At 37.8% G+C, this 12,526-nt stretch overlaps 1 protein-coding gene across 1 annotated transcript in view; it reads right to left on the bottom strand.

Moving 5' to 3' along the window:
- Positions 1-174: 174 nt before the first annotated feature.
- The window catches only part of LOC102093355 (collagen alpha-6(VI) chain), a 43,251-nt gene continuing 30,899 nt past the window's right edge, over positions 175-12,526 (bottom strand). The window contains exons 24-31 of the mRNA XM_065051654.1: positions 9,193-9,255; positions 7,566-7,628; positions 6,268-6,318; positions 4,941-4,976; positions 3,499-3,561; positions 2,546-2,608; positions 1,436-1,471; positions 175-1,335 (exon numbers count right to left, since the gene is read on the bottom strand). Coding sequence (XP_064907726.1) covers positions 1,159-1,335; positions 1,436-1,471; positions 2,546-2,608; positions 3,499-3,561; positions 4,941-4,976; positions 6,268-6,318; positions 7,566-7,628; positions 9,193-9,255 — 552 coding nt within the window. The 3' untranslated portion in view covers positions 175-1,158. The remainder of the gene's footprint in view (positions 1,336-1,435; positions 1,472-2,545; positions 2,609-3,498; positions 3,562-4,940; positions 4,977-6,267; positions 6,319-7,565; positions 7,629-9,192; positions 9,256-12,526) is intronic.

Below are 12,526 nucleotides of genomic sequence, written 5' to 3'. Positions count from 1 at the left end.
CTCCACCTGCAGAATGGGAGTAGAACTTACCTAGATGGCAAGAGCACGTATGTGTAGCAGGAGAAACGTCTCTGTTACAGTGTGCACACCTTAGAGCATATAGAAACTATAAAGCCCTAGTTTGCTTAGGCTCAGTATAGCCAATCACAGAGATGTGCTATTTGAAACGGAGCTAGTGATGGCCAAATAATGTCTGATGGTTTTAATTAAGAACACCTACCACAGCTATGAATATTGACGTGTTCAGTGTCACTGAGTCATTAGTGGAGCGAGACAAACTGCAGAGGAAGCATATGGTGACTAAACACTTGCATTTTAGATAGCTAAATTAAAAGGGGCTATATCCCATCCTACACATGGATTAACAAACTAAAGCTCCAGTTCAGTAAACACCTAACTCTTGATATAGGATTTAATCCCCATGAAGGAACACACAACTCAGAATGTTTGGTTGAGTGCAGCCTAATACTACAAAGACAAAACAGTTCAGAGCTTATGAGATCTCTGCTAGATTAGTTTGACAAATGAACTCAACCATTCTGCCTGTCTAGTAACAGTAACATAGGAATAAGTAATACTCACCATCCCATGAACCTAAAGAAAGAGAAAAAGAAAGATTAATTGAAAAATTTTGCATCTGAAGAAGTTTTATGTGTGTGTGGGGGTTTGGGTTTTTTGTTTGTTTGTTTGTTTTGGTGTTGGTGTGTGTTTTTTTGTTTTTTTTGTGTTTTTTTTTTAAGCTGAAATAATTGGTGGAACACACACTGAATTTAGTTTCCCCAGTTCTATAGATTTTATGCACGCATTATTGTCTTCCGCTGCTATGTATGCTTGCCAAACTCCTTTGGTTTTATTGGAGAATGGAGTAAAAAGACAAGCAGGACCTGGCTCTGCTCTAGACCAAACATTGTCATTGAGGGGTTTCCACCAGAGTTTATACATACAAATATACCATCAGCTGTAGAAACTCACACTATTTGGCATAGTCACTTTCTAAGGAATCAGGATAGATCGACTAGGAAAAAATAATGCAAACTTAATTCATGGTAACTGGAACCACTGGATACCAAGACACTTAACATTTCTAAGAAATTATACTCCAGTAACTTTGGCAAAATAAACTATTCTAAACAACAAATTGCATTCTGAGCCCTAACTTCATTTTTCAAGCACCTGCCTGCTAAGACCATAAATCCACAGACATGCTGGACACAGAATTAATATGATATTAATAAGACAGGGAAGAAATAAAGTGGTGATACTCAGGCTTACTATATCGAAACAAGACTGATGCTTACAGCTGTGTTTGCGGACATAGTCAATGAGTTCACATGGCTGTGGACAAGAACAAAAAAGACATACGTGAGCACATGACTACCCAATGAGATGGTGCATTGTTTCTGTTTGTAACATGGAGTGTATTAGAGATACGTACAGAAAATAAAGCTTGTCCATTTGGTCCTTTACTCCCCTAAAAAAAAAAAAATTACAGCAATGTTATCTTCATCTCACCCAATTGCTCAGATATTTTACTAATCACAGGGGAAAAAAACAAAAAAAAAAAAATCAAGACTAAGGGCTGACTGCATTATACATTTTAATATACGATTTTAAATGTCCACCATGATTTGGGGATATGGAAAGTCTATAGTAGAACTGAAGGTTTCCACTACCTGTTATCTGTGTACCTTTTTATTACAGTAAGGGTGAGAAATGATCAGTATTTTTGTTTGCAAAGACAGACCTCTAGTACTCTGAGAAATTTTTGTACATGCCTGTTGCAACTAATTTCAGCTAGAAGCCTATTTTAAAGCTATAAGAAATTCACAGTATGTAATGTTATATCTGACAAAGATGCACAGGGAAACTCTCAGCTTAGCACGAGCTGCAGACTTCTTAGCAGTGGTAGCAATTAATGAGAGAAAAACGAAGCCAATCTCTCTTTTATACCATGTTGAATTTGCAAGGCTGAAAGTCAAAGAGGAAATAAGTATTTCTAAAGGGAGCATCTTTCTTTTGAGACTTCTGATACACACTGCTGAAGTCCCACAATGGCAATTCTAAAGAGTTTGTTAGAAACACATAATTGCAAAACATACTGTGCTACTGACAGCCGAAAAATACAGTAAGCATTCTCCTTTGCATTAGTGAAAAGGAGGAGCTCAAAGTGTGAGTCAGACACACTTTTCAAACATGCAGAAGGTATGCATTTAGATGGTGACTCTTGAAAACTACACTTGTAGGTATACAATTAGCCATTTGCATTCAGAAGTACCTGATTTGTGCTTATATACAGATGAACTCACAATCTTTTTTATTTAATAAAATATTTAAGTTTACAGTGTAGTACAATCATGCAATTTACAATATATGCACAACACATCAGTGGCAGTCATCAGAACCTTCAGAACATTGCACATATTACCACTCCAGACCACCGTAACAGGAAGAAAATGTTTTGTTTCATTCCTTAGTTTCCTTTCAAAACTAAAAGGAACAAATGTATTTTCCAGTACCAGCAAAATATATGGAGTCTAGGTCTTACCCTGCGTCCTGGAAATCCCCGGTCTCCTGGGCTGCCTTTCAGACCAGCAGGTCCTGGAACACCCTATGGAATAGAAGCATGTTACATATGTGGTATTCAAAGAACATAAAAGGCGACATGAAATTTACATTTTCTATTGGAAATCAACAGATTTCCTTCCTTCTTCCTTTATTTGCTACATGCTTAAGTTCCACTGACTTAAGTGTAAACAAGAAGTAAGAAAGAAGAACATCAGGTCTGACATAATTTTCACTTTTAAGAGATGAAACAACATGGCACCAATTCTCCTCTAGTAGTTCATTTTTGTTCAGTGTATTGTTCATCCAACATGTTCTAGAACCATTTAGAAATACAATTTTCAAAATACAATTAGCACATGCACATATCTTTGCTTTTGGTGACAAGAGCCTTGTTTAATATGTGAACTTTTTGAAAAGCAACACTGAGTTAAAACAGTCCAGTGGGACTGAACTCTTCCCAGTTTGTTACCACCCACAGCTACCAGCTCTCTTTTCTGCAGGGAGCAACCAGTCCCTCGTTAGCCCTGTCACAGCAGAGGAGATCTGAAATTAATAATCAGCCATGGAAAAGCTTGGGGAACAAAAGGAGAAAGAAACACACAAGAAGCCAGAAAAATCAGGGCAAAGAAGTTAATGGAGAATAAATGGGAGCATCACTCTGCTCTTGAACCAGCAAATTTCTTCTACAGCAGATTTTTATCTAAAAGGCATAAAAGGCAAGTGAAATGGAACAGCAGGCAGGACATTCAGAAATGGTCGTTGTTCTGTTTAGTGTGACATAAACAGGGACAGAGCATAACCAGCATTAGAAGCCTTTGAAAATTACAGATATAACATCTAAAAATCAATACAGGTGTGCAATCAGCAAATCAAGGAGGAGCCTATTAAAAAAAAAAAAAATCTATTAAAGGACAGCAATGATAAGGTACTTGCCATTCTGCCTCTATATCCTTTTAGTCCATTTTCCCCTGTAATTCCCTTGTCCCCAGCTTCACCCTAGTTAATTGGAAAAAAAAAAAAAAAGTAATTAAAATGTGAAAACAGGCTCTTCTGATAAAAACGCAAACCTCAAGAAATCATGACAACACTTTCTCAACGAAACACAGGCATATGAAAGGTTGCACACAAAGAATTAGTCATGTGTTCATGAACAAAAAACCAAACCAAACCTGTACTTTGAGCAGCCAATGTTTTTGGTTTTGTTTTGTTTCGGTTTTTTTACCAAGGAAAACGAAAATGAGATGCAGCTGTTACTTTAATGCAGCATTGCCAAATAACAAAAGACATACATCATCTTGTTCCACACAAGCAAAAGAACTTCTCCCTGTAATCTGTCAAGTCATACTGTTGACTATGGTGTATTCTCTCCAAATAATACCTTCTAAGGCAGAAGTGTGCTGCTTCCAAAATGTGATTTACCTACTTGTTTACTAAAGCACAGACTGATTTCCCATGGGAACAGCGAAGAGCTGACAGTTCAATTTATTTATCAAAACTTCTAATCACACCCTAATTACTGTGTAAGTAAAAATATTGGAGAAAATATTAACAGGCAACTGTTGTGCATTGAACATTGAAAATGTCCAGTGATATCACCAAGAACAAGCCCTGTCAGATTTTCTACATGTATGGGGGAATGTATACCAGTCAGCTAACTATTGGAACATGAGGTGCTCTGTACTCTTCTTCACACCACACACACATGGTCGTTTACCAGGAAGGTTTGGGTCAGAGATCTGGCACTCAACTTGCCCACATTGTCTCCAAGCCATGATGTTCAGCAGAATGACTCTGCTTTTGCTGTGGCCACAGCTCTGCATCCAGAGAGTATAGATGTTAAGCATCCTTATTAGCAGAACCCTGATGTATAATACCCATTTCACAGCTCAGTTCTATTTACACAATCTGATCATCTAACATTTTCATTGTTTTTAGAATTGCTTGAGGCTTTATTGTTCATAGTCAGCTTGGAAAAAAAAGGCTCAATGTTTTTCTGGAAAGTCTGACTTTTAATTTTGTGATCCTGAGTTGGGACAGAACATTTTTTTTTCACTGAGTTGTCATTATTGTATTACTTAATATTGTATTACTTAATAAATTAACTGAAGGAGATCCTCCACTTGTAATTTTTTGAGCAATCAATGATTCCCTACTAGGAAAACAGGTCCTATCAAAAACTTCTATAAACACCACTTCTGTTTTGCAACACAGTTGAGGGACAAGAGATATTTTCCCCAGCTAAATGTATTTTGGCATTTTAACATAAGAAACACTGTAGTTACACCTGTATAATCACAATGAAGTAAAGAACAGATTATTTAAGCTAATATATATGAAAGCCAGAGAACTGCTGAGGTAAAAAAAATAACATATACCTTCTGTCCAAGATCTCCAGGAAATCCTTTATTTCCCTATAACACAGAGAGTGAAGATAATTAAATTTACAGTGTCACCTCAGTGTTTTTTTTTTTTAAATTGGCATTTGAAAGTAATATACCGGTTTGTATGTATATGTATGAATACTTACATCATATGTATAATATATACACTGCATATGTAAAATATATGGAAAGATACATACACACATGCATAAAAAATATGGCCAATGAGGATCTACTTATAGCTTTTGTTTTTCTAAGTCATGAATAAAGAGGTCATTACATTGACAGCTGTAGGGGACCAATCTTAGCACATGAAAATTCTTGAGGTGTTTTTCTAGTAAATCAGATGTAGGGCAGATGCTAGTATTTGCTGGTGGTGATATGCCAAGCTGTATTTTTCATTTCCAAAAAAGATACCAGCAAGAGCTCAGTGTTGGCCAAGAGACACCACTTCTGTTTCGCAAAGCAGTTGAGGGACAAGAGATATTTTCCCCAGCTAAATGTATTTTGGCATTTTAACATAAGAAACACTGTAGTTATACCTGTATAATCACAATGAAGTAAAGAACAGATTATTTAAGCTAACATATATATCTTGTAGGGACACAATGTGCCACATGAGCAACATTTAAGGATGATAACAACTCCTACTTTTTGAATTCAAGGGAGAGGCTCACAGCTCATTCAGGCATTGCTGGATCCAAAATATCTTTCCAGTGTTTCTCAGGACCAGGCCAATAATGCTTCCGTCAGTGTGTAGGATGAGCATCTCCAGTTTGCCTTCTCCTTCTCTCACATTCCTTGCTCACAATTTCACCAACAATTGCTACAGTATCTGGCTCTCCCCAAGGAAACTGCCAAGGCCACACTGCTCACTTTTCACCACAATCTTGCTGAAGACTTTTTGAATGGTATTACTTGTGTTTCAGTTGTTTGCATAAGGAGCTTAATGTCTCCTTTACACATATTCTGAATAAAAAACATTTTTGCAGCCACTAGCTCTTACATATTGTAGGAATGTAAAGCTAGAAGGAAACTTGCTATGTGATTTGCCTGGTGTTCCTGCCAAGATATCATATAATCCTGCTTCCGAGAGCATCAAGATTTAAAGCTAGTGAATTAGTCATACTGAATGATTATTAGAAATAAAATCAGTAGTTGAGTAGGTTAGAATTCTATCCCATAAACTTGGAATGAAATTCAAATAGCTATAAATGGTGCCTGTTGTTTGCATTTCCCCCAGCTTTCCCTTTTGTTGTAAATCACTTCTAAAATAATGGGGAAAATAGCAATTTCCTTATGATTCCTCTTTCAGTTTTACCTTTACTCCTTTTTCTCCAGGTGGGCCGTACCCAAAAGCACCATCTTCTCCCTGTAAACAGGCCATTTTTATTTAATTATTTGCAACTGTACTCTTGCACCTACCTGCACCTTATTTTACTGACCAGGTGTTAATTCAAGTGCCTTGGAGTATGGAATCACAGGAAGTCTGATATAAGGAATTGCAATACATTGGGAAGGAGCAAGATGACTTTCAGTCTGTTTTGCTTCATACATATAAGGCTAGACATGAGGAAGAAATGTTTTACAATGAGGGAGGTGAAACACTGGCCCAGGTTGCCCAGAGAGGTGGCAGATGCCCCATCCATGGAGACATTCAAGGCCAGGCTGGATGGGGCTCTGAGCAACCTGATCTAGTTGAAGATGTCCCTGCTCATGGCAGGCAGTTGGACTATGTGACTTTGAAGGTCCCTTCCAACTCAAACTATTCTAGGATCCTATGATATGCACATTGTGCCCCATAACTGGTCCAAAGAGAAGCAAAATCTCTGCAGTCCATGGAAAATTAAGACCTTAAAAGCAAATACAAAGGTGGAAATTGGTCCTGGCTTGCCCTGCAAAGACAGGAGAGATGGTGGGAATTGGCGGGAATATGTACAACATTGTCTCCGAAGCTGACCCAGTCTAACAGAAGGGAAGGTATTATACACAGAGGAGAAAACCAAGTCCAAAAAAAAAATTCCTCCTGCAATCATTGATTGCTCTGAAAATACTACTGCACTGTCTCTAACTGCACCTCACAGCAAATATTTAGAAAATCCAGACCCAAAAGAAATTGCATTTTTATACTGCTACTACAAATCAATCAAACTCTTGTTTCTCCTTTCTTCACAACCAGCACAATTAGAACCATATTCCAAAATATCAGACTGAAAGTTTCAATCTCAAAACCTGAAGTACCTGCTCGTTCTCTATTTACTAATTCAAATAATATTTCTTCCAAATACTATTAATAGAAATTTTGTATTATTACAGTGGAACGTACCAAAGGTTTGGGGTCATATGTGCACTTGTAATTCACACCTGTATTCATCCAGAATAACCCTAATATAATTGTTAGGCAGCTCACAGCAAAAAGTAGTTTAAAATTTATATTCTCTCAGTTATTCTGAAGGAAAAAAACTATATTCTCTCTGTTATTGCACTTAATATTAGGTCTTAATTGACCAGACTGAAATTCCTCTTGAGTTATATGTCTTTTAGGACAGGACAGGCCTCCTGCTTTAGGTCTGGTGTAGTCAAAATAAGCAGCATAAGGATAAAAGTAAAAGTACAAACCTGCCTTCCCCGCAAACCATATGGACCTCTTTCTCCTTTCGGTCCTGGCTCACCAGGTTGTCCCTATTAAAAAAAATAATTAAGTAAACCATTTGCATACTCATCTGAATCACGCTTGGGGACACTGAATTTCAAAATGAGTTTCTGCAAAGGAAATCTGAAATATTGTATTGGAGCTCCTTCTTCAACTCTCTAAATACAAGTTGAAAGGTAGATTTTAATAATATGGGAAGACAACCAGATTTTTCAAAGATTATATTATTTCCAAACCAAAGAACAAAACATTCCTAGTGTCAGGTCAAACAGGCCCTATTAAAGGATGAAAAATTATAAGTATTAAAGGGGTAAAATCACTGGCTCCAAATAGTCAGTTTACAGTCTAACAATTCAGTTTCAAAAGGCGTGGAAGAATTTCCTTCATCCTGTGGAATATCTATCTGACTATACCAGTTGACAAATCCCACACATGCATCCACAAATGTGAAGGAATTTGACTAATCTGAAAGAAGATATGACAACACTATTACCTTCAAACTACTTTCTCACAATTTATAAAATTACACAGGCATTCTCAGGACTGCAGGCAAAAAAGTCCCTTAAACCCGACTTCTATCTTGAAAGCCACTTTGCATTTATCCTTTATTTAGATGTGCAAAAGCTAGACTGAGTGATCTCACCCAAAAGAAATTTTGTGTATATCCTGAGACACCAGAATTTATGCCTATGAAAATCATGATTGTTTACTTTTGAGATACCCTACACATCCTAAAATGTATAAATAAAGCATTTCAAATATTTTACACTTTTTCACCATAAAGATTGTTACTCTTAATTCTGTCAGGCATTTGTCTTCTGGATTCTCGGCTTCTCATTATTCTGAATGTTTGAGTTAAAAGGGAATGCTGAAACTCTATTATATAATAACACCTATATTGGAATAATCTTTTGATGTCTGGTTATATGGAGCTTTCCCCCCAGACTCTCTAATAGCTATTTTAGCCTGGCACAGAGCTTACAATTTCTTTCAGGAAGAGTAAATCAAATAAACATGAACTGCTAGGTCCTAACTAAAGAAATACACAACATGGTTTACCATGCAGATGACACCAGCCTTGTAAAGAGCTTACAAACAGTTATCCATTTACAGAATTAACAAACTACCCAGATGGTAAAAGTTACATCTAAATGTTTAACAGATGAAATGGAATTCATTAAAAATTCTGCTTTCCTGAACTTCCTACTCCACGTTTTGGCAGAAAGAGGCTTTTCAAATAAGAGAAAGTCCAGACTGAAAAAGCTTACATTTGAAAAGCTCTGTGCAGCTGTGGCCAGAGCCATCACCAACATGCACACTGTGCTGGCAGTGCTTGCTTGGGGTTTTTTCAAAGAAATTTAAGTACCATATAAACTGCAATCCAAAAAGAAATATGATAAAGCTGATTTAAACTTCAACATAAAATTGCTATTCAGATCAAGAGACCGATCCTGCAGACATCCCCTGAACCTTTGCCAGGGAAATAGTTCCAGATATTGATTCCAATAACAGAATAGGCAAGCCATCAACAACATCAAGGGAGGGAATGAAACAAACAAAACTAATAGAGTAATTTAACGAAGGGAACCTTACTTTAATTCCTGTTTTCCCAGGAGCTCCAGGAGCCCCTGCCAGACCCACAGCTCCTGGTTCATTCTGAAACAAAGGAGACAAATTCTAAGGTGTAAAATACGAAAACAGAAAACATGCAGATTCTTTCTAAGGTTGGACCTATATTTTATAAACATTTACTAATGCTATAAAATTCGTAGACTACATAACCACTATCTACCCCTCCCTACAGCCCTCCCCTAGACAGGAGTGCTCAAGGTTCCAGGAAAAAGGTTAGTCTTCCAGATAACACAAGATGACATACTGTTAAGATCAGCTTCTACCTCCAAGCTTCTTGTTTGATTCTGTGATTCATCTCCAACCCATAGTTGAACAGAATGACTAAGAAGGAGGAAACTAAATGGAAGAAAACTGTAGGTGCAATTCTATTACTTGTAAGTTAAAATTAAGGATATTGATAGAATTTGTCTTGAAAGTTGGTTAGAGAACATGATCCTATTTTCTTCAGGATTTTAATCCAATGTAGTTATTTCTGGTATAACAGGAGTTTGGCTCAACCAATCTTTCCTACAGCCTTTAGTATCCTCTCTCTGAAATATCTGGCTGCAGAATGACAATAACCAACTGATATAGTACCAATGAAATGCTTTCCTCCAGACACTTGGCAGGGCTTAGTCAGCCAAAGTAAATAAAACTTAGCTTCCTAGTTGTAAAATAGCACACTCCACTTATTCCTTTATTCTCCCTTGAATTGCAGAAGCTTTAAAAACACAGAGGCCATTTATACTTTTATTGGGATAGCACATTTTTTCTAGTCTTCATCATGCCAATCTTTTATTCTGTCAGTCCCAAACATGTACTGTTATTTGACCGTATACTCTATACTTAGCCAAAATATTCTAACAAAGTTGCTAGCAGCTGTGCATCACCATGGCCATTTAAAAACTTGTGGGGGAAAATACTGACCTTTGTTACAAGAAAGCCTCAGTATTGCATCAGCAGCAATGGGAACTTCACTTGAGCAACCCAGGTTAGCATCTTGGCCTCATTTGTAGCCAAAGAGCAGCTGCCGCACTATTCCGAAGAAAGCCACGCTATTCTAAATATTTTCTGGAGAAAATCAACGGATGTGGGGTTTGGATGACACATCAGAGCAAAGGCAGATCTGCCCTCCCAGCCCTGCACAGCTGGTTTCCAGAAGATGTGACTGACATGTTCTGTTACTGCATATGACCACAGACTTTTGTATGTAACGGATCTCAGAGACCAGAACTAATGTGTTCCTCATGAAGCACATATGTTGTTTTTTTTAAACAGGTGTAGAAAACTGAAAGACAGGAAGACAGAGTGCTCTCCAGTTATACAGCATCTTTTAAAATGAACAAGTCTCATTATAAGATAATGAAGAGGAAAGGTACTCATCTGCATTCTCTATACAGGACCAGACATATGGAGATTTCTATCTTTATTGACTCTCAGGGTATTTACAAATGTGTGGAGTAGGGCTGGAAATTGATTTGACTATGTGCTAAGTAAGGCTTACAGCAGTGAGGGTACAGTAGCTAAGGATACTATCCATAAAGCTGTCAAAACAACTGCAGTAACTGTATTTCTTTTACAACAACAACAAAACCCCAGCAACACAGAGTGGTGTTCAGTGGACTTGGATGAGGATTTGAATGGTGTAACTTAAACATTCTAAAACACAGTATCTGTGTAAAACTCTGTATCTTGCAGATCATCGAGTTGTTATGGGAAGGGACATCAGAAAGGGCAATGCTTTCTCCAGTACCCAGACCAGCATATCAGACAATATGTGATACAGAAATAACGACTGGAACAGTTAACTTGAGTGAAAAGATTAAATGACCACAGACTAGAATCATCCCAGATAATAATATCATGAAAACAGGAGAATAAAATATCTTTCTGTAACAGAGGACGGTAATTTCAACTGATATGCTTCAAATGACAGTGTAGCTAGCATGGACTATTTTAGAGTATGAGGAAATTAAATATTTTATTCCCAAACAAAAGTAAGTTGATATGGTCAGATAACAAAAGTATTATTGACAACAAACAGCTTTATAGATGTGATACGGAACTGCACAACCCCATTTCATAACCATGTTGCATTGATTTCTGGGGAAAAATGATAACTACCAGAACAAGACGCAGTTTCTTTGTGGTGAATTATAGCAGGAAAGAAAGTGGGAAAACACAAAGTCTAATGGACGAATCAATTTGATCAGGCTTTTGCTTTCAATGTGGTTCTGTGACCTGCTCTGTGTTTCTGGGAAGGTCTACCCATTGCTCTGCTTCTGCCTCTCCCTCCCCTGCTGCTGCTCAGCCCTGGACTAACTATTTGGATCTGTCCTGGTTTTGCTAAAAACAAGTTTCTCTTTTAGTGAATTTGCCTGTCAGCTAAAGCCTTCATATTAACTGCGTTTTCCTGGAGAACCAGACACATGTTTTGGTAAACCTAGCAATGGAATGCAAACTTATTGATAAGCATGGATGGACATCTCGCGAGAGGGGCGATGAGAAACAAGTGACCAAGAAACTGACCAACTGTGTATAACATTCCATTCACGTGAATACTTCATATAAAGTGGGAGATCACGAGGATCTCGATCCTTTGCCCTTTTCCCTTATGGCCGACATTAGGAGAGGACCTTGCTAGTCGTCCCTGCAAACTGAGGCCCAGTGAGAGACTGAATCCAGCTCCGATTGGCTGCAGAGTCTAATCCAGGACTTCGGGTGCTGGCTCTGCAGTTGCTGAGACTTTCAAGATTGGTTTTGTATATTTTGTATTATTTTCTCTATTCTTATTAGTAGCATTAGTAAAACATTGTTAATTTTTCCAACTCTCTTCTCTCTGTCCTTCTTTCCTCCCAATCGCCTCTCCTTAGTGGAAAGGGGGGAGAGGGAGGGGCAAAAAGGGGGAAGTGGGGGGAAGAGGGGGTTAACAATACATCTGCCAGGGTTTTATTGTCACCCCGCAATCTTAACCCTCGACAGGATCTCAGGCAGTTTTTCTAACAGGGTTTGACTGCACTTCCAAGACTGATAGCACTTCTGATAAGGGGAGGAATCACTAGGGACACCACCAGGAACAGAATGGCAATCCTGGATGTCATATGCTAACACACAATGTCTCGTATAAAAATATTCTGATACAAGATTTCTTTAAGAAAAGGTTTTAAAATACTGGGCAAGGGAAAAAAAGTGGTCAGAAATGATTCCCAGTCACTAGTTAGTGGTTGTGACCCACCTCACACAGCATGACAAGTTGAGGACCACAATTGCAAGTAAACACAACATTAACATCTACACAGAGTGTTCAATCAAAATA

The sequence above is a fragment of the Columba livia genome, chromosome 2, assembly GCF_036013475.1.
Source record: "Columba livia isolate bColLiv1 breed racing homer chromosome 2, bColLiv1.pat.W.v2, whole genome shotgun sequence".
NCBI classification, from domain to species: Eukaryota; Metazoa; Chordata; class Aves; order Columbiformes; family Columbidae; genus Columba; species Columba livia.
The sequence above is the reverse complement of the archived record's forward strand: the minus strand, read 5'-3'. Positions and strand labels throughout refer to the sequence as shown.